We start from the raw sequence: 18,729 nt of genomic DNA, 5'->3' as shown, positions 1-18,729 counted from the left end.
TACATAAAACATACTGTGGTACTCCGTATACTCCGTATACTCCGTATACTTCAACATTATATGAATATTAGAATGATTTTACTAAACGTCTATTGGTCTATTAGTCTCGATTTTAATTTAAATCGAAGCTAGCTACTCCTTCCCTTTAATATATACATGAAAACCAATGCTCTCTCATACTTAAACCCGGTTTATTACCCGACGCTCAGACCTAGATTCTAACTCGTCTGCCTTGCCCCTCTAGTTTTTTTTTTTCTCTTCTCTATCTTTTAATTCTATTTAAAACTTTTGTGTGAAATATACTAAAATAAGAAAAATACGTGTGGCGGCAGAAACAAGAAATCTAGAACCTTTCCCTTTCCGGCGTTCCCCTTTTTGCCCAGGGCTGACACTCCAGATCCCACTCTGGAATGTCCTTCCCATTCCCCATCTAACATCTTCAGTTTTCATGGATTATTAGCTTGGGTTTGCTCCTTCACCATGCATTGGAAAGGACTGCGTCTTGTGGCCGACAAGAAGCAGAGCACCATTGAGCCAGGCCAATCCCGTCGCAGTGAACACCTTCCTCGTCCCTATCCCCCCGCCGAACCTAGACTATCCGAGTCAATTCCTCGCTCCGGGTTATCAGACAATCCAGTAAATTCAGAACTTCAGGTCCCGGAAGACAACGAGTCAAATGGGGTACATCAGCCGGACTTTGCACCATCTGAGGGGAACCGTCCCAGCCTACGCCACAAACGATTCAGCTTCATGAGACTACGACATGCGTCTGACCCCCAACTATCCAAGTCTTATGTCAAGGCGGGCCAGAACACTCCCCCGGTCCCTTCCTTACCTCGTAAGTGAAACATTGACAACCCCAAATGCTCATCGGGATGGATTAATTAACCGTGTCTATCGGATAAAGCTCCCAAGATTATTACCACCGCCCCGACCAGCCATGAACTCGACCAACCCGTGAAACAAAGACCCAAGCTTAGCTTTCGACCGTCGTCACGAAAACAGTCTATGGAGGAAATATCTCGGAAATCAATGGAACAACCCGTGAAGCCTCGTAGGAGAGGCCAGGGATCAACCGACTCCCAGGTGGCCGACTCGACGCTTGCCATGTCCCAAAGCATTACTGAAGAGCCTGGACGCTTGTCGACCAACTCACTTCGGGGGAACCCGCCGACCAACGACTCTCAGCGCTCCTCGGTAGTTGATCCCCGGTTTTCCGAATCGTCTCGATCAGACCAGAGCTACGACCACACCGTCACCCCAAGTGTTTCCCCTCGTGATGGCAACAATGCAACTATCGCAAAGCGATTCCGTATGCCACGCTTGAAACGACATCGGACCCCTCTATTTCCTTTACCCCCCAAAGTCTCACAGCCCGCTGGAGGTATGGATCGGTCGAAGTTCCCCCCAGCAGATACACCAAAATCCGAGCCTGCGGATGGTCAGGATCAAGTCTCACCACTACCTTCGCCATCTCGTTCCACCGTGGGACTCGCTGCCTCGAGTGTACCACCACTGTTTCGAAACGATTCGACGAATTCCGCTCGCTCAGTTCGATCCAATCCCTCTGTTAAGAACCGAGGACGTTCGTCTACCATGGGATCGCTGGCCGAAAACCAGGACGACTTGTCTATACCCCCATATTTGGCTTCTTCGGCGCGCACCTCCACTTCGACCAGTGGCCGCAAGAGCTTCAGTGATATGTTCAACATCACACAGCGATTAAGGCAAAACTCGTCCCCACCCGCTCCTCGTCAGGGTTCGCCCGCGATAGGTGGCGCCTCCACCCCTATCTTAAAGCAAGAGATACCAGCAATTCCAAAACGGGAAGAAAATGATACACCCGCTTCATATCTAACCCGTTTGGAAGAAACTTTGCCCCGTGGCATGATTGCGGGAGTCCTCGCTCAGTCAGAGGAGGAATTTTACAAAATTTGTCTACGAAAATACATGAGAACCTTCTCATACTTCGGTGACCCGCTTGACATGGCAATCCGCAAGCTTTTGATGGAAGTCGAACTTCCGAAAGAAACCCAGCAGATTGATCGTTTCGTGCAGGCATTCGCTGACCGCTATCATGAATGCAACCCAGGCATCTTCACTGCCCCAGATAACGCGTACTTTATTGCATTTTCGCTTTTGATTCTTCACACCGACGTCTTTAATAAGAACAACAAACGGAAGATGCAGAAGGCGGACTATGTTAAGATAAGTCGCAGTGAGGGAATCTCGGAAGACATTCTTGAGTGTTTCTATGAGAACATCTCATACACTCCGTTCATTCGTGTCGAAGACACCAATCTACCTGACCGTCATTTGGCAAAACCACGTCGCACTCTGTTCAAAAGCACTAGCTCCGAAAATTTGGCCCGGATTGCACGGGAGCCTGTCGATCCCTATTCGCTTATCCTGGAAGGCAAATTGGGAACACTGCGCCCCAGCTTGAAAGATGTCATGGATCTGGATGATACATACAATCATTTTGGAACCGCTGGGCCACCAGACATGGATGCTCTTCACCTGGCCTTCACCAAGTCCGGAATCTTGCAGATCATCTCTCTCCGCTCTCGTCCTGACGCGTTCATGCCAGCTAGCTTGGATAGTCCACTCGACTCGAATCCCGGTCTGGTAGACATCAAAGTCGCCAAGGTCGGCTTGCTTTGGCGGAAAGACCCGAAGAAGAAGAAAGCCAGGTCACCTTGGCAGGAATGGGGTGCTATCCTCACATTCTCTCAGCTCTACTTCTTCCGCAATGTGAACTGGGTGCGCTCACTCATAGCACAGCAGGAGATATACGTAAAGAATGGCCGTCGTGGAACTCTTGTTTTCAAGCCACCCCTTGCTGAATTCAAGCCGGACAACATTGTGTCTACTGGTGACACAGTTGCCCTCCTAGACTCGAGTTACAAAAAGCATAAACACGCCTTCATGTTTGTTCGACACAACGCGTTGGAGGAGATATTCCTTGCTGGCTCTGAGCCTGAGATGAATGACTGGCTTGCACACCTTAACTATGCTGCAGCCTTCAGGACCACTGGTGTGCGCACAAAGGGCATGATTGCCACGAATTATGAGGGACAGCGATACCGCAGGAGTCAGCGATTGAGCTCGATATCTTCACAAAAAACCCACCAGTCGACGGAAATAGAGCCCCCTTCTCCCAGCATCGATACTGACATTGTTGCCGAATTTGTTGCTGCACGGCGAGAATTGATGAGTCAAAAAATCCGGGAGAGAAATGAAAAGCTTGCCATGTTACAAAAACAACTCGATGATCTGTTACAAGATGCTCGACACTTGCAAGTGCTCACTCCTCTTCACGCTCGGGCCCGCGAGAGTGTCATCATGGCCGCTGGCCGTCTGTCTGCCAAGATCAAATGGGTGAGACAGGACATCTGGCGTAGTAAATGCTACCGCCAAGTTCTCCTGCGAGACCTGGGAGAGGATGATGAGGCAGTGGAAAGCAGGGTCGGGTCAATTGCTGAACCGACGCCATCCCAGTCGGACGGAGCACGCCTGGCCTCTCTTTCCGGACCGTCCGTGACATCGGAGCCTAGCATGGAAAGATCCGGTAGTATCGTGCATACTGTCTCTAGCGCTGATACCCCTGAGCCCAATGTGGCCCAAACCGAGCAGCCCTCGGAGGCTGGATTGCTGGCTAAGCCTTCGAATGATGAACTGCGTCGTCCCAGTATCCCGGCATCTGTCACTTCATCTGACATTGCTCGTGTCGGTCGTCGGCGCTCTGCTGTGGCCGTCCCCGAACGTGCCAAGTCATACTCACCTGATCCAACGACCATTAAACTCGAGCGTGAAGCCAGCCGTGCGAGCCGATGGGATGGAGCTAGTATGGCCTCGCGTACATCGAAATTGACATCACCTGCGAGCTTTGATGACGGCGAGGAGCGCGTTCTAAGGGAAGCTGGTCTACTGGCGCTGCCGGAGTCCCCGTCGGCACGCAAGGATGAAGAAATTGCCCCTGATGCACTCCCCGAGGGCGAGACAAGTCCAAACGATAAAAGCGACAGACCGAGTCGCGTCCGTCGCAGCCTGCACCGCACCCTCCGTGATTCGCATACTCATAGAAACCACTCTCATTCGAAGAAGAAACGGGGTTCAGTGTCTAGCCTTGGGCAGGAGGAGGACGATCAAGTGTCCGGCGATGGAGAAGTCCTTCCTCGAAAAGCCCCTAGTTTCATTGTACATGGCAAGAAAGCATCCATCGTCACATTCGGGTCTGAATGGCAGAACATGCCTCCGGAACAGCGCCTCAAGCTCCGCAAGCCCACCCCTCATGACGAGCCACGGGCGTCGGATCCTGCTATATTAGGTAGCGGCGAGTCGGCTATGACCGACCGCAGCCCGGAACGTCACTCAGTGCGCAGAACGAGCACCGCCACTGGTCTAAGTGTGCGCACCGACGATCTGGCGGAGTTCAAGGATGCGCAGGAAGAGCAACCGGAAGATGATTTTGGGGGCCCGGCTTCTCCAGTGATCACCACGCTTCCAACTACAGATGCAGATCCCCTAAACACCGAAGATACTCCCTATTCCCCTTCATCCACAATGTACAACAGCCATCTTTCCGCACCCAGACACGACGGCTCCCCCTCCCCTTCCCACTCCTCTACATCTATCAACGAGCGAATCGTTGACACGCCGTCCAGCGAAAACCTACGGCAGCAGGCCGTAGGTGCCTGAGTCTACACCGCCTCCTTCAACTCTCAACCCTCTCTTCCTTTACTTTCTTCTGTACATCCTAACCATTCTCATTTTGATCTTCTGCTTGACGATTATTATACCCCTTTCCCAAACTCTTGCGGCTCATTTTGTCTTTTCCTCGTTGACTTTCCTTACTGTCCTTGCATTAACATCTGGCGAATCTCGGTTTCGTGACAGGTTTTCGGTTCGGAGTGGATTTTGGAGCATCTCTTTTCGTCTCTGCGTCTGCGTTTGTGCTTCTGGGAACTCGGTTCATTTCCTGTCAGATCGTTGAATCAGATATGTATGACAGACTGCATTCATTGGCGTGCTCTGGTACCTCATAGCTTGGCCATTTCATTTCGATTATGCTTCTTTCGAGTGTGAGGCCGTGGAATCACTGATAGACAAAAGCGAATTATGATTGACAATGATTTGATTTGATACTTTTATTGCTTCCTAGGGTGTCTGTGAAAGCTTAAATGTAAGCAATTGCACGTAACGACTACGTATTGGAGTCAAATATTGTTCTTAATAGGAATGAGCATACAATCCCATGGTCTTCATAGATGTTGTATACAACAGTTGTAGGGCTGAGAAAAGCGGTGAACTAAGCGGTAAACCAACCCACCAATCCCAAGTCCCAATCTTCCACCGCCGCCAAACCCCGACCAAAAACCCATTACGACATCCAAAAAGCTACAGAAAGCCACCCTCACCTCCAATCAACTTTCGCGCCAACCACACCCAAAATGGCGCACTCAAAGCGAAACACCTCCCTCCCACACTTTACCTCCTACGAACGCGGCCTCCTACGCTCAACATGGGGCACAAAACGCAGCGCAATCGGCCGCGACAGCTTCCTAGCCTTCGGCTCCTGCCGTCTATGTCTGCAACCCGCACGAGCGCCTGTAGTCGCATGCGCTAGCAACGGCGACCTTTTCTGCCGCGAGTGTGCGATCAGCGACCTCCTCGCTCAGCGACAGGAGATCAAACGACTTGAAAAAGAGCGCGACGAGGCGCGGAAACGCATTGTGGAGGATGAGGAGCGTTCATTGGCGGAGATGAAGGAGAGAGATCTTAAGGATTTCGAGCTTGTTTCGATGGGATTGGAGAATAATGGTGGGAGGAAGCGGAAGGCGGAGGAGTCGGAGGCTTTGGAGAAGTTTAAGGCTAGGGAGGTTGAGGTTGATGGGAAGAGGAAGAGGGTTTTTGAGCTTGGGGAAGAGGAGATGGCTCGTGTTGCTAAGGATGAGAGGGAGAGGTTGAGGAGGGAGTTGAAGATGGAGAAGGTTTGTGGTTGTTCCTTGGGCTGGAGCTGGAGCTTGAAGCTTCGGTCTTCTATGGGGGGTTTGGTTTGACTAACAACTTTGCTCTAGTCGTCTAACAAATCCGCTCTCCCGTCCTTCTGGGTCCCGTCTTTAACGCCTAACACGGATGCGAATGAAATCGCCGCCAACAAGACTGTCAAGTTGACGCCTGTTTGTCCTGGCTCGACGGATGAGAGCCGGCATAGCTATTCGCTCAAGTCACTTGTTGATGTTAATTTCACGGAGGAGAAGGCTTCCGATGGGACTGTGTCTAGGGTGTGTCCGAGTTGCAAGAAGAATTTGAGTAATGGGCTCAAAGCGATGCGTATGTGGAATGGAAGTTGGTATAGTCATGGGGTCTTGCTAATTATCTTCTTTAACAGTCACAAAGCCCTGCGGGCATGTCATTTGCTCTCCATGCGTAACGAAATTCATGACTCCCCACCAACATCACGTCCCCGATCCACATGCCTCGAAGGAGGAGCAGGAGGAAACTGCTGCTCTCCATGGCCAGGTTCTATGCTTTGTGTGCGAGACAGATCTTACGCCAAAGTCAAAACCAGACGACAATGGGAATGGGAATGGGAATGGGAATAGCAAGAAGTCTAAGAAGAAGGATAAGGATGCCATTCAGCCTGGTCTGGTGGAGATCTCCTCTGAGGGGACTGGCTTTGCTAGCAAAGGTGGGAATATGGGGAAGAAGAACGGGGTTGCATTCCAGTGTTGAGCGACTCTGAAACAACACGAGAATGAAACATGAAACACCAGTTTCGATTATTTGTACGATAAAAATATCCTGATATTGCCGCCCGGAGCGGTTATTAACGCCCGAACCATGCAAATACAATGTTCTAGATATACAATGAAGCCATACGAGAAGTCAACAGGCGAACCTAGTCTCTCTCATCTTATCTGCCCCAAGCTCAAGAACGCTTCTTGGCATTGTTGAACTCGCGCACAGTGACTTTGCAAGCCACCTCCTGACACAAACGACGACGACGACCGAGGTCCAACTTAGAACCGAACTCCAGACCAGAGGCACGCTCCACAGCCTCGAGAGGAACCTCAAAGTCAGTTAGAGGCTTATCATTCGCAATGCGAGCATTGGGCAGAACAAAAGCACCGAGCGCAACCTTGCTCGTGGGCGAGTTGGTTCCATCCTCGGCATAAATAACCTTATAGAAGTGCGTGGGCACAGCGACGTTAGGTGGGTTACCAATAACCTCGTAATTAACGCGCCATTTTCCATCCGGGTCACGGTGAGGCAGGTACAGCGGGCCAGTAACAACACGAACGGAAGGATAACGCTTAGTGAGATCACGACAGAAAGTCTCAAAGTGCGCCCAGTAGTCGCGGTTGAAGCCCTCGCCGACCTGTGGACACATATTGCTCAGCGCGAACGTGCCGTCCATCGCATCCTGTGACCACTTCGCGTCGGCCGCAGGCACCTGGTGTCCGCGGTCATAGCCCGAGCGGAAATAGTCGGACAGCTTGGCGCGGAACATGGACGGGATGGTAGTGTCCTCGAAGAAGGTGCTCTTCTTTCGGTCGGCGTTGTTAATCGCCAGCGATTGGGGGGTTATGTGTTCTGCGACCCAGGATGGGTTGCGGGTGCGTCGGTCGTAGGCGCCGTGCAATGGGAGGGAGGAGAGCTCGTCGGCGATTGGGCCCGGGAAACCATATTGGAGGATTCCTGCTGCGTCGACAGGACTGGATAGCTTGGCTGCTAGGGCTGGGACTGGGATAGTTGAGGGCACCTTAGGACCTGGGATTGTCGGCGTCGGGGTGAGGGTCTCTTGTTGTGGCTTTGTGGATTTGCCGGAGAAGAGCAGCGCGGTGACACCGGCACCGGTGGCTGCACTGGCAGCAGCGATGACGGCCAAAGTTGCTTTGGACATGGCTGTCCTGATATTTAGGGCTTGGTTAAGTTGAGAGGGCCAGGAACCAAAAGACAATAAAAAGTCGGGGAGTCACGGGCCAATCACATCACATGGGCCCCGAACTATTGTTCTATGTGGGAGAGGTGTCTTGTTATATATATTCTCTTGCTCTTAGTTCTCTTCATTCTCGTGATTCTGAGTCTGGTGAGTCTAAAATTATTCAAATCACAAGATAATGTCAGTTGCACCCCCTACCACCCCCTTGCATGTGTGTACCCTTCATAGAAAGTGTCAAGTCACACCCGACCAGTTGCCATGAGACAGTATTTATGAACCGGAGACTGGACCTTTTTTTCCCCATTTCTCTATATTCCATAGCCTCAGGGACTTACAGGGATTTGTAAATTCCCGATGCCAGACCGTCTATTGCAGATCCCAGCCATGAGGGGGAGTTGCAGAACTGCAGTGAGAACCTTGGGGGTGAATGCACTGTCCTCAACAGGTGATTAGCATATAAGACCCTATCAATGGACATCTTTTTATTATATCGCGAGAGAAGGTGAGAGAGGCGAAGTGTTGACCGCCAACCTGATTGCCAAATTACATCACCGTTTCCTGTTTTCTTCAACTCCCCACGCCATGTCTGCCAACGACCTCCGGGGGTGGGTGATGAGCGCCGTCTCAGGCGTCGGTAAGTGTCGCCTGAAATACTTGCGATCAATCGCTGACTGGATTCAGCCTGCGTCCTTGGTTCCTCTATCATCTGCGTCGATGTGCTAGTGCAGGTGCTTTCCCGCCGCAAGAGCTTCCAGATCGCCAAAAGCAGTAATTTCCTGTCGGCGTCGTTATGTCTCAGTGCTGGAGTCATGGTGAGCTATCATTCTAGAGTAATGCATGAATTATATACTAATTTCAGGCAGCTATTTACCTCCCTCTATAGCATGCTCCCCACCTCGAAGGAGTACCTCACGCGCGCCGGCTTCTCCCCCGCTGTCTCTGCATATATTTTGATCGGTCTCTTCATTGCCGGAGTGGCAGGTATCCAATTAGTATCTGCATTCGCACACCGATTTATTCCATCCCATGTTGTCGACTGTGCTCATACCCATGACAAGTCGGAAAGTGATCCCGAGCGCGGCGAGCCCGCGCATGAGGACCATGTTCACAACCATACAAATGGACATACCGAACGAACACCGTTGCTGAGGCCTAACAAACCACCTTCATTCAAGTCAATGCCAGCGGTGGTACAACGGAGCCAACATACCGAGCCGGCGCCCAGACGCCGCGAGACAATGCGGGCGATCTTGACGCGCAGCATTACGTCGCTTATGGGTGGCGTAAAACCCACCTGCGACGAGGATGGCCCTTGCTTCGGGGTTTCTCAAACCTGTGGCAGTGAATGTACCAAAGTGCTTCCATCCAACGTCAATGAGACCACGCGAACAAGCCTGCCGCATCGTGAAAGTATATCTGTGCCGCTGGAACCGGAAATTTCCCGCGCTGAAACTGACATTGGCAATGAAAATGTACCTACTGCACCGGAAGGGGGCTATTTTGACAACATCTCCGCACAGCATCACATGCACCCGTGTGCTTCGTCCGCTTCATCTCAGATTCTAGACCCACAGTCGGGTCATCTATCTCATTCGCATTCCGAGCATCATTCCCATGAATCTCATGACCACATCGGGGATCTTGATTCTGAGCGTCCCAAATCTGCCGCTGGCAACCCCCATCACCATCATGTCCCTAAAAATGCATTCATGTCCATTGGACTCCAGACATCACTCGCCATTGCTCTACATAAGCTCCCCGAGGGATTCATCACCTACGCCACCAACCATGCCAGTCCAACCCTCGGTATGACAGTGTTCCTAGCTCTATTCATCCACAACATCGTGGAAGGCTTCGCCATGGCACTCCCGCTCTACCTAGCCCTCGGTTCCCGCTGGAAGGCAATGTTCTGGTCTAGCCTCCTGGGAGGTATCAGTCAACCAGCCGGTGCTGGCCTAGCCGCACTTTGGATATGGAGCACTGGACAACACGGTAGCGACGATGCCACAGGCCCCTCGTGGGGGATATACGGAGGTATGTTCGCCGCCACCGCTGGAGTTATGACTTCTGTTGCATTGCAACTCTTCAGCGAGGGACTTGGTCTCACCCATCACCGCGGAATGGGAATTGGGTTCGCCATTGCGGGCATGGGGTTGATGGGTTTCAGCTTTGCATTGACTGCTTGACCAGGTTTTGGCTCTGGTCAGTTTCCTCATAGGCCTGGCCTTTGATCTTTTCGCTGGAATGCATAACCTCACATGGTGTGATTTTAACTACATTCGTTCAACATGGCCACGGTGTGGTCTTGCACAAACTGGCAAGGTTATGTGCATATTTGGACAGTGTTTCTTAGTAAAACTGCTACCGGCGTCGAATCACCGTGGAAGCACAATAATTACTTCTATTGGGTACTGTATGCACATTCCTCGTGCAGATAATGCATTAGATCTCGAAATATCTTTTCTACTCCAAAATATTGTGTAATGTACCTTTTATCTGAACACATGTAATACATCGGAGTGTATCTTCGAAGCCAAATGGATCAGATTATTCAAGTCTTACGCCGAGGACAAGAGACCGTACGGCCAACTATTCACACATACCTTCAAGGTAAGATCGTGACATTAGCGCTATGGACATAGTATACAATTTGGTCCTGTAAACATTTTGAAAACATCCCAAAACTCCAACATAAACTCAAATCCAAATATTAGATACACCTTTCAAATTCCCCAGTGTATATATTTAAAGAGCCTGCACCGAGATACGTCTCGGAGCACCACTAGACTCACGTAGATGATTGTGGTGCATCTGGCCATCCTCCTCCATATCCTCAACATCAATACTGAACCGTCTAGGCTTGGACCAAACACCGAATTCCGCTCCACCATTAGCCTCACCAGCATTCTTCATCTGCTCACTCTGAACACCGAAGCGATCAACCAACGACTGGTATAGCTCCGCATGCGCCGAAGCCCGTCTCGCACTCTCGCCAGTTCCCATACGCTCCTGCGCACGACGCATCAACTCCATATGCTGCGACGCAGTATCAGCAGCACGGGCATGGCCCTCGGCCTCGGAGTCGCCGAGCAGGTCGTACAGGATTCCTTCGTGCAGAGCCGCTGCAGACTTGTGGTTCTCCGATGCTGTGAACATCGCGGACAGAAGCTTGGTCATGTCCATGGTGACAGGATCGCAGCTGCCCCATACCTGGCGAAGGTTATAGCAGATGTCGCGACATAGCTGGATGGCGGAGTCGACTTTGCCGCTGCAGAAGCGGGTTTCGACTAGTCGGCGGCCGATCCAGACCACCACGTCTGGTGTCCAGGTGCGCTGGACGATTCGGGAAGTCCAGAGTTGGGTGAGGATTGATTCGAGCTCGTCGAACATCTCGTACTGGCCCAGGAGGGTGATGATGTCGTTCAAGTGGTTGAAGGGTAGGTCGACCATTTCAATGCCCATGGATTTCGAGGCGGCCATGACCTCTTGCAGGAGTAGCTTGGACTTGATCGACATGGCTTGGTAGGTCTTTTCGTTGGTGCACTTGGTTGCCTTGTGGCCGCTCAGGTACAGGCAGAGCTGGGTGGCGGTGTTGATGCTCTCCTGGTTGTTGAGACCGTCGGTGAGATGCATGAAGGAGTGCAAAACGCCTGTCAGGATGGTGGCTTCCTGGAAACGGGAGGAGTTACACAGCTCACGAATAAGGTCGGTGGTCGTTGTCAGGATGTTCGTGCTGTAGTTGTCATTGTGAACCTCACGCAAACAGATCTGGTAGAATTGCTGCACGATTCCCTTGTCGGCGACCTTGGTGGCGGACAAGTTGGAGCAGAAGTATTCGTACAGCTTATCCTTGGTTTCGTTGGCAGCGCGAACTCGCTTCTGACCGATCTGAAGATTGTAGAGCTGGTGACCATGGACCAGAGTGGGAATGAAGTCGTGGCTAGAGAGACTCTTGGTGAAGGCTTGAGAAGTCTTCATCTCACGAGCCATCTCGTTCATGATCTGGTCGTAGCTGGCACGTCTGCCGAAGACTTCCTCGAAGGCAGCGACGAAGATGGCGTCACGACGAGAACTCAAATTCATGGCGGAGGATTCGGAGCTATATACCACGCGGTGGCGGAGTTCATCAAGGAGGTTGTTGCCGCCTTCGATGAAGCCGCACTCAAGGTAGATGCTTGCGATCCGGCGGGCCCAGTCGCCCATTGTGGCAGGGGCACTGTCGGCATGCAGCACATCCGTAGAGTAGGCGTGGAGAATGGCATTGCCCTGCTGAACAGAAGTAGTAGTTCCCTGTCGCGAATGGGCGAGGGAAAGTTCACGGAGCCACGAGAGAGTCGTGGTGGAGAAATAGCCCTGGTTCTTCTTGGCCAGCTGGAACTCTTCGGTGTAGAGGGAACGGGCTTCCAGTGTCGAATCATGCTTGCGCACATAAAGCTGTGCCAGCTTGTGCTTGAGGGTGATGGGCAGCGGTGTAGTCATCTGGTCGAGACCCTTCGACGACTGAGAAGGATCCACCCACTCGCTGGTTTCCAGAGGAATCTTGTACAGCGAGATGGCTTGGTCAACGTACGAATCGCTGGACTCACACAGCTCGGCAAAGAGCAAGGTAGCATTGAGCGTCTTCTGGCTTGTTGCGCCGTGCACATGGCGACAGGTCATGACATACTGAGAGGCAACCTCGTACCTCTCGGAGAATTCGGAGCGCTTGTGGGTAGTCAGAATAGACATGTAGCCCATGTAAGTCTTCTCCAGCATCCGGTCGATCAGCGCATGATCATAAGTGTATTCATTTTCCTTGTTGTCTTCGACAACCAGGGTAGGCCAGAGTGATCGGTAAACCTGCAAAGCAGAATCCCACTTCATCTCCGACTCGTAGAGGGTGATGAGGGCAATTGCAGCGTCGATGCCCACTGTTGCAATTGTGTTCTTATCGGAAGTAGCCTTGTAGATGCGCTGGTAGATGCTCTTAGCCTCACCGCTCATCTCCAGACGAGTTGCCAAAGCAGCCTCGAGATACATGTTGTCGATGGTATGCTCGTGGGTCTCTCCGAGACGGGCGGCCAGGAAGTTGCTCATGGTATGGAGCAAAGTCAGCGCCTTGTTGAACTGGTAGGAAGTCTCGTGGAACTCGACGACGGCCTTAGCGACGGCCAAAACCGACGGCACAGGAACTTTGTCGGAGGCGATCATAGAACCGAAGGCATTCTCATACACAGTTGTAGCCTGTTCCAGATGCAGCCTGCGGAAGTGGCAGTAAGCCAACACCAAAGCCAGGTCTGCCACGGGAGGTGCCAGCTCGTGTGAGAACTTCTGGTGAGACTTGGCCTTTTCGACGTTGGGCCAGATGTGCTGCAGAACCGCCATCACGCATTCACTGCCGTGGATCCAGTCTTCCTCACGCACGTAGATACTGGCAAGGTTGTGGCACATGATCAAAGTGGTGACAGTCATGTTCTCCTCACTGGCGGAGATAACGTCCAAAAGCTCAACTAGCAGCTTGCGGTCTCGAGAAGACAGAGAGGATGCATTCTCCATAGAGACTGAATTTGCCATGCTTTGGGCAATTGAGAGCGCCAGATCGGTTGAATCCTCCGAGTACTCTTGGTGGGTCTCCTTGAAGTAGTGCCACATGAGAATGGACAAGGAGCGATCGAGATTGAACATAAGCATCTCCCGAGTCTCACCGCGCAGAAGGTGCACGCGCTGCAACATCTCCTCAGAGTGAATACCAGTAACCTCGAGATCTGCAACCAGCTCACGGATGATGACCTCAGACTCATCATTTTGGCCCTGACGGCGGAGGAACTGGTAGTACACAAGCGCGACATTGGCCTTTTTATCCATCATATCAACCGAGTCAATATCGCGCGAGTTGAGACCAGCCCACAGGCTGGAAAGAACTGCCTGGGAATGAGCAATATCACCCTGATCCTCGTACATCTTGGCCATGTACAGAGTGTAGGAGATTCGGCGCTCGTCGGTGACCTCCATGGTGCGCACGACATTGTCATACTTGGTTCTGGCAATATCGCGGCTCATCTCGTCGCTTCCAGTTGTCGAGAAGTGATCGGTCAAAAAGTCGGCAGTCTCGGATGACTGGCGCGAATTGGTGCCGTACTTCTGAAGAACTTGCTGGTAGAATTGCTTCGAGATGAACAACGCGGATTGGTTCTCTTGGCGAGACTTGTACATGCTGACGATCATTCCAAGGTACTTTAGACGTTGGTTGAACTCCACCCCGGTGATTTCGGAGTCGGTCAAGATCAAGTACTTCACGATGTCTTCCTGCTGAGAGGTCATCGTGCCTCGTTCGGAGAATGACTGAATCATCATCTCGGAGCATGCCAGAGTAATCGAGTGTGACTGGCCGAGAAGCTCCTGGCTTATCTTCCACGCTTCGTAGCAGGTCTCATCGGCGTGGCTGGCAGACGCCAACTTGGACACGCGTGCGCTGAGAACCAAGCTTTCCAACAGCGCGAGAGATTTCTCGCCGAGGACCAATCGGCGAATGTCACTCGCAAGTCTGTAGAGCTCCACAACACTAGACCGAGTGAATTGGGACTCGCGGCAAGTCAATTCGAGACGAGCGAATAGAACGGTGGCAGGCATAAGCTTCTTGAAGTTGGAATGGAATTGGAACTCTCCATCATCAGTGAGCAAGGGCGAAGAGAGAAGATGCGACAACCAGTAACGTGCGGTGTATTCCAAGACGGCATATTTGTCAAAGAGATGGTTGCGCTCCTCGAGGCTCAGCTTGTTCATGGAAACATCAACCTCCTCACGCACACTCAACTGCACACAGGAGAGACACCTGGTGAGCAAGTCGTAGTGGGCATCCTTGATACTCAGCTGGGACTGTCCACCCGATGATTTGGCTTGCTTGATGACATGGTCGCGAATGCAGGTGTGAGCGAAAGAGACCACTCCGTCACGGGCCATGACCAGAGGGTTCAGAGCATTCAAGATGTCATAGCTATTGGTGGGTTGATCGGAGTAGTAGCTGGGGCCCTTGGGGTCCACATTGAGCAAATGCTCGATTTCCTCGACCAGAAGGGGTCTCTCGGCAGCTGCGAGCCAGGAAACAACATTAACAGCACCCTCCTGGCTGAAGTCGAGGCTCTTAGAGTGGAAGTCAATAAGTTCAGGCATTAACTGCGGCAGGCCCTGAACGCACGAAACAGCCTGGCTCAAGGTCTTTTGCTGTTTAGCGTATGCAACTGCCATTTCAGCCCAACTGAAAGAGCCCTGGGAGCGGGCTACAATGGCAGATACAGCTGATTGAAGCTGGTTGCTCTTGTGGGTGTCAAAGTTGGCGCCAGATGCAAGCATCTTGTTGACATACGCTGTGATGTCTGTCTTGGTCTGGGAGGTATGCATGGTGAACTGCTGAACACCCTTGAAGCTCGACTTCACGCTCAGGGGCCGGGTGAAAGCGATCATCTTAGATCCAGCATTCTGATCGGAGAGAATCTCACAGATGCGATCAAAGCAGGCAACGGCATTGGTATGACCACCCTTGATCTGGTCGATGCCGTCAACCACAAACATGTACTGGATGTTCGTGGCAAGACCAGCACGAATACCCCTCCAAAGGCTTGTCTCAACTGCATCATCTCCAGCGCCATCGATCGCTCCTTGGGCTGCCCTGGCGACTTCAACCAGGATAGCCTCCTGGGTGTGCTTGTCACTGACGGAATGGTCCAACATCTGGTGAAGGATACCCTTCAGGATGCGCAGGGGCAGGGTAGCGACAGGAATATCATCACCTGTGTTGGATTAGCTCGCAAATTCAACAAAAGATACAAACAGGAAAACTCACGAATGGTGTATGGGATAACATTCCAGCTATCATGTTCAGCCGACTCCTGTAGTCTTTCGATTGTCCATTGAGCTAGCGCACTCTTTCCTGAGCCAGGACCACCAGAAATTAACATAACTGGGGAGCTTGAGACGGTGAAATCGTAGAGCGAGTTGTTGAACCACTCAAACGATCCCTCCGCAAGCGAATGAGCGCGGGAGTCGAGGATAAACTGGAGAGGGCGGTCCTGCACTCCCAGGAATTGACGCAAACTACCCAGCTCGGATGAGGAGTAGATCAGGGAGCTTTCCTCCACAATCTTAGCAGTGTGAGAATCGACAACACAATTCCAGTGGGTAGAGAAGCGCTTGGCGTAGGTCACGAAAGCGGCATCAACATTGCGCCCGATAATTTGATCGGACTCCTTGCTCTTGAATCCCTCGACACAGCTCATGGTCGTGCTACAGACCATCTCCAGCAAATCTGCGAAGACTGCAGCAACATCTGGCTGGAGTTCAGGAGACGATTTGTACGCGACCTCATACTGCAGAAGCAAGTAAATGCCGACGGCGACCCGGCCATATCGGCCGAAGACGCTCTCGAAGACATCCGTGTTGTCCATATCAGACTATACAATGAGTCAGTATCCATATCCAAATTCGTACATCAGGCATCTTAACTCACCTCCAAGAGGAGGATAGTGAATCCCCAGATGAGCGTTGCCGCATCATTGGCAGCAGGTGCGAAGGCTCCGACAGACTGTCGAAGGGCGTCGACTGCGTACGCCAGTCTGGACGCCCATCTGAGGCTGCAGTCGAGTCTGCTACCATCATGAGGCATCCAGCGGAGACGTTCGGCTGCAACAGCGTCGAAGAAAGCATCCACGTTAGGGCTGCGCTTGCTGATCGCACCGGAAGATAGGCCCAGCTGGGTCTTGCATTTCTGGGACACAGCCTGAACCTTCTCCTGGAGGACAGTGACCTTGTAGCCACTGCCACTCAGCTGTCTAACAATGCGCTTCGAAGTCACTTTCGAAGTGCTGCTCTTGGTACCGGAGCTAGCTTGGGCGGCTCGATTGTTGGTGTCGTCATTGACAGAGGGACCGTATGCACCGCCCTGTCGAGTTGCTCCTCCGCCACCAATGCTTCCTTGGTTGACTCCGCTGTTTTCATTGCTAGATAGGCCATATTTACCATCTTCGTGAAGTCCCAGAACTCCACCACCGGCGACACCTGCTTGGTTCGATCCAGTGGCGCTGGTATTGAACAAGGCGTTGTTTGACTGGCCCGTGGTGGTAGAACGTAGACCACTTGGTTGGTTGGATCCACTGGTGGTAGACTGCTCTGTGCTTGTCTGGACCTTGGGGGTATGGCTTTGATCTGACACCGCACGGGCATAAGTATAACCCGCCCTGTTCGCCTGGTTTGAGGCGGCCTTTCCTTGTCCACTTGCACGGTCATGTTCTCCCAGAGTAGTAGAAGCAACATTAGTCTTCGCGTATTGGGTTCTAGCTGGGTTGGTCTCAGAGACGGAATGCCTCTTGCTTGTCTGTTTTCTGGTGGTAGAGGTCTGGTTGGTGGCTCCTTTACTCGCACCATAGCCGCCGGCAGCTGCAGCGGCGGCAGCGGCAGCAGCAGCAGCTTCGCTTGCTCCCTCTTTCTGGGAAGGCTGAGAGCCCTGCTTCTCAAGTTGCTTTTTGTCGATGTGGTATTTTCCAACATTTTCTTGGCCGCCAGCTTTCTTGGAGAGGTTGTTGCCGGTGGTTCCATCGTCGAAGACATCGGGGCTGATTTTTTCATAGTCGTGGAGCTCTTTTTCAATGTATTCATCGCTCACATCACCTCCAGAGACGGCTTTTCCGGTCTTTGCTTGACTTGAGCTGTCCTTGTTGCCGCTTCCTGCTCCCGCGAACACAACCTGAGGAGAGTCTTTCTTGTCGGTTCCTTGACTAGATATTCCTTTGCTGCTTGTTCCTCTCTGAACGAGAGTTTCTCTGCCGCTCGCATTGTGGTAGTTCTTTTCCTGGAAAGTTCCCGGCATGGTGATGGGGCCCTTGCGGATGTCGTAGTTGGGTTCAAGTACTCCGGCCGCCACACTGCCTCTGTGGTCAAACTGTGTAGATCCTGAATCGTTCGTTGCATTGATGCTGTCTTGCTGCTTCTGAACAGCTTCTCGCATCTCGTTGCCAGTGTCTCGTTGCTCCACATTTGTTCTGCCAGTAGAGGAGGTGCCTGTGTTGTCTTGGCCAATTCCTCCTTTGCTGATTTTCTGTCCAGACTCCTGAACATTCCCCCTGTTAAGATCTTCTTTGTTCATTCCAGCAGCGCTGTTCGATGCTCCGCCGGCGTCTCCCTGGCTGGTCGCTTCTGTAGTGGATTGACCTTGGGTGATATTTTCTTTGGCGCCGTTGAAATTGTCTTGGTTGACATTATCGCGGGCAGATGAGCCTTTATCAAGACCTTGGTTGACTTGATCGCGGGCGGATGAGCCCTTATCGAAAGCCTCATTGGCATTGCCTCCCTGGCCAGTTGATTCCTTCTGACCTTGGGTGACGACATCTTTGGCGCCATTGAAGTTGCCTTGGTGGACTTCCTCGCGGATAGATGAGCTCTTCTCGAGGATCTCCTTGGCTTTGGCGAACATGCTGATGGGTGATAAATTGATGCTTGGTAAATTGATGGGTGAATATTGATGCGTGAATATATTAACAATAGGTGGATCGTAAAAATAAAAGATTAATCAAATAATGTCATTCAATCGTGTTTGTTCAGCTTTCAAAAATAGTAGATGTTCAAAAATATTAGATAGTTCAAAAGTAACTTAGAAATGGAACCAGGATTGGGGCCCCGGGGACACCTAAATAATACTAGCAACCATCCTTCTTCTCATTGCATCATAGAATTATTTCGGTCACGCCCGACCGACGTCCATATTAACAGTGGGCTGCAAGCACAAGTGAACGTATGAGGAAGCCTCTTGCTCG

At 51.8% G+C, this 18,729-nt stretch overlaps 5 protein-coding genes across 5 annotated transcripts; 3 read left to right on the top strand and 2 right to left on the bottom strand.

The window, feature by feature from the left end:
• Positions 1-480: 480 nt before the first annotated feature.
• On the top strand, positions 481-4,701 carry N7517_008237 (Arf family guanine nucleotide exchange factor SYT1; the record flags this gene model as incomplete). Its single annotated transcript, XM_056725967.1, has 2 exons — positions 481-838; positions 908-4,701. 2 exons carry the CDS (start codon positions 481-483, stop codon positions 4,699-4,701), a joined length of 4,152 nt encoding a protein of 1,383 aa, XP_056576818.1.
• Positions 4,702-5,453: 752 nt separating this feature from the next.
• Positions 5,454-6,738, top strand: N7517_008236 (putative RING finger domain protein; the record flags this gene model as incomplete). The annotated part of the gene is made up of 3 exons (XM_056725966.1): positions 5,454-5,993; positions 6,081-6,336; positions 6,395-6,738. 3 exons carry the CDS (start codon positions 5,454-5,456, stop codon positions 6,736-6,738), a joined length of 1,140 nt encoding a protein of 379 aa, XP_056576817.1.
• A 196-nt stretch (positions 6,739-6,934) lies between these two features.
• Positions 6,935-7,909, bottom strand: N7517_008235 (DNA/RNA non-specific endonuclease; the record flags this gene model as incomplete). Its single annotated transcript, XM_056725965.1, has 1 exon — positions 6,935-7,909. The coding sequence occupies one exon, from the start codon at positions 7,907-7,909 to the stop codon at positions 6,935-6,937; it is 975 nt and encodes a 324-aa protein (XP_056576816.1).
• A 621-nt stretch (positions 7,910-8,530) lies between these two features.
• N7517_008234 (Zn(2+) transporter ZRT3) lies at positions 8,531-10,134 on the top strand (the record flags this gene model as incomplete). Its single annotated transcript, XM_056725964.1, has 3 exons — positions 8,531-8,582; positions 8,630-8,760; positions 8,812-10,134. 3 exons carry the CDS (start codon positions 8,531-8,533, stop codon positions 10,132-10,134), a joined length of 1,506 nt encoding a protein of 501 aa, XP_056576815.1.
• Positions 10,135-10,693: 559 nt separating this feature from the next.
• On the bottom strand, positions 10,694-18,389 carry N7517_008233 (uncharacterized protein; the record flags this gene model as incomplete). Its single annotated transcript, XM_056725963.1, has 3 exons — positions 10,694-15,714; positions 15,768-16,374; positions 16,431-18,389. 3 exons carry the CDS (start codon positions 18,387-18,389, stop codon positions 10,694-10,696), a joined length of 7,587 nt encoding a protein of 2,528 aa, XP_056576814.1.
• Between the last annotated feature and the right edge of the window lie 340 nt (positions 18,390-18,729).

The sequence above is a fragment of the Penicillium concentricum genome (genome assembly GCF_028827145.1).
Source record: "Penicillium concentricum strain IBT 3081 chromosome Unknown utg000003l_segment0_segment0, whole genome shotgun sequence".
Lineage (NCBI taxonomy): Eukaryota > Fungi > Ascomycota > Eurotiomycetes > Eurotiales > Aspergillaceae > Penicillium > Penicillium concentricum.
This window is presented reverse-complemented; position numbering and strand designations above follow the sequence as displayed.